Raw genomic sequence first — 2,427 nt, 5'->3', positions numbered from 1 at the left:
AAATTGAGAGAGAATGAGATAATGAGGGTTTAAGAAGTGAGAGTTGTGTTGTGGTCGAGATCGAAAGAGAAGATAAAAGGATAGATTATCGTGTTTCCCAAGACGATAAGGGGAATCTAGAAAGTTAATTAATCATGTTCATCAAAATGCCTTGGTTTTCAAAGCGTGGAAGAAATATATATCTGTACGTCTGCTAAATCGTGATGTATTGTCCTTTTTACACCATGCATTTTTATCGTGGTCAAAAAATCGTGGCGTAAACTATCTTACGCTACGGTTTTCTACTCGTGGACGAAAAATGTTACTACGCTTATGAAACTGTGGCCATAGGTAGCCTTACACCACGTTTTTTTGGCCGTGGATACATTTGGCGTGGCGCTAGCCCAATTTTCTACTAGTATTTCCTTACAAACCATGGCAATTCGATCTCTCTTCCAAGACTGAGGTTGCCTTACAATTCTTCCAATTCCCATAATCTCCTCCCATACTAACTTTGAGAATGCACATGTGAAAAAGAGATGATTTCTTGATTCCGACCCTTGCTGACAGAAAACACATCTATCATCTGGCGCCATTCCCCATTTCACTAGCCTTGCTTTCACAACCCGTATGTATTTAATTGTCAGTCACGACATAAATTGATGCCTTGGTATAACACCATTTTTCCACACAAGTCTATACTAGTTCACTATAGGAGCTTTTGATCTTAATACATCATAAACAGAGGCAATAGTATACGAGCCTGATGGATGTGCAATCCATTCAATTTTGTTCTCCGCACTTGCCTCCATATTTGTACTAGTAATATGGTTCCATGCATCTTCAATTTGTCTGGTACCAAGGAGAGACAACCTCCATTGGCCATTAATGTAAACCTTTGAGACTTTAGATTCTCGTTTTGGATATGCATCACTATAAGAAATTTTAGGAAAAAATCCTTAATGGCCTAACATGCCAAAAATAAATTTTCTGACCATTTCCTATTATATAACGGTAAAACTTCTTCAAGTCATCACGCAACTCCAACAAATTACTTTATGTTGTGCTTGCATCTGGTGGTTTCCTAATACCCCAATAGCTCAACCGGTCAAGTTTGGTGCAGGTAACCCAGGTAGCCCACAAAGTAGGTTTTCCAGCCAAAACAGCCCAAACTTGCTTATCTACTGCTGCTTTGTTCCACACCACCAGGTCTATTATCTCAAGCCCTCCTTCTTGCTTCGGCTTACACACCAAATTTCATGCTACAGGAATCTTCTTAAAATTGTCTTTCCCTATCCATAAATGCGCCCTACATTTGGCGTCTAATATCTTTAGGTAGGAGGAAAGTTGAACTCCAATACACATGTAAGTTTCTTAGCATTGATTGTAGAAGTTGTAACCTCGTTGCATAAGATAAAGATCTCACCTCCAAACTATTCAACATGTCAGTTAGTTTATCCACTAGTTCTAAGCAATGACTCTTCTTTAATCTGGTAGATATAAAAGGGATTCCTAAATATTTGACCGGCAAGCTTCTCAGGCTAAAACCACAAGCACGAATAATTGTGCCCCTCAATGCCTCATGACCGCTACTAAAATAGATACAACTTTTATCCTCACTAACTTGCAGGCCAGAGACTCTGTAAAAACCATCTAAACATGATTTGAGCCATTTTACAAAAGTTACATCACCTAAGCAAAATAGAAATAAATCGTCCGCGAAGCATAGATGATTTAACCCTATATCTTCACAGTTTTTGTGGAATTTAAAGTTAGAAGGAGGCTTTGAGACGGACCTGGAAAAATACTCCATGCACAATACAAAAAAAAAGAGGGGACATTGGGTCTCCTTGTCGCAATCATTTCTTACCCGGAAAGAAATCCTTCATGCTTCCATTCACCATCAACGAATAGGACACAAAGCACACACATTTCATAATCCAATTTACAAAGATAACAGGAAAATGGTTAGCCCAATAAAATCTCCTCTAGAAAGTCTCAACAAACCGAGTCGTGGACTTTCCGTAAATCAATTTTAAAAACACAATACAGGTCCCCCAAATTCTTGTGATAATTCCTCACAATTTCGTGTGGAATTAAAATATTATCAGATATTGCTCTTCCTGACACAAAAGTTGATTGAACCGGAGAAAAAATAGTCGAGAGTAGTGTGGCTAGTCTACTAGTAATCACCTTGGAGTTCACCTTGTAAAGGATAGTGTAACATGCTATTGACCTATAATCTTTTAGTCCCTCGGGAGATTCTTTTTGCGGAATGATTGTTAGCAAGGTTGTACTAAACTGTGTGCTCAGATTCCCATATTGGAAAAAATGCTTCACTGCTGCTTTAAAATCATCTCCTATCACATGCCAATTTCTCTTGAAGAAAATGCATTGACCCCATCCAAGCCCGGAATTTTACTGTTATCTATTCCCCCATAATGCCTC

General features: G+C 38.6%; 1 protein-coding gene across 1 annotated transcript; it reads right to left on the bottom strand.

The window, feature by feature from the left end:
• Window positions 1-680: 680 nt before the first annotated feature.
• LOC139882875 (uncharacterized) lies at window positions 681-1,911 on the bottom strand. The gene is made up of 3 exons (XM_071867129.1): window positions 1,850-1,911; window positions 1,380-1,775; window positions 681-912 (listed from the first exon to the last, which is right to left on the bottom strand). The coding sequence occupies exons 1-3, from the start codon at window positions 1,909-1,911 to the stop codon at window positions 681-683; spliced, it is 690 nt and encodes a 229-aa protein (XP_071723230.1).
• Between the last annotated feature and the right edge of the window lie 516 nt (window positions 1,912-2,427).

This window comes from Rutidosis leptorrhynchoides, unplaced genomic scaffold, assembly GCF_046630445.1.
Source record: "Rutidosis leptorrhynchoides isolate AG116_Rl617_1_P2 unplaced genomic scaffold, CSIRO_AGI_Rlap_v1 contig321, whole genome shotgun sequence".
In the NCBI taxonomy this organism is placed as follows: Eukaryota; Viridiplantae; Streptophyta; class Magnoliopsida; order Asterales; family Asteraceae; genus Rutidosis; species Rutidosis leptorrhynchoides.
The sequence above is the reverse complement of the archived record's forward strand: the minus strand, read 5'-3'. Positions and strand labels throughout refer to the sequence as shown.

Coding starts and splice junctions, on each gene's coding strand:
- LOC139882875 (XM_071867129.1), bottom strand. CDS start 1,911: ATGTGTGTGCTTTGTGTCCTATTCGTTGATGGTGAATGGAAGCATGAA. Junction 1,776..1,849: donor CATGAAGGATTTCTTTCCGG/GTAAGAAATGAT, acceptor GTATTTTTCCAG/GTCCGTCTCAAAGCCTCCTT. Junction 913..1,379: donor TCTTTATCTTATGCAACGAG/GTTACAACTTCT, acceptor AATTTCTTATAG/TGATGCATATCCAAAACGAG.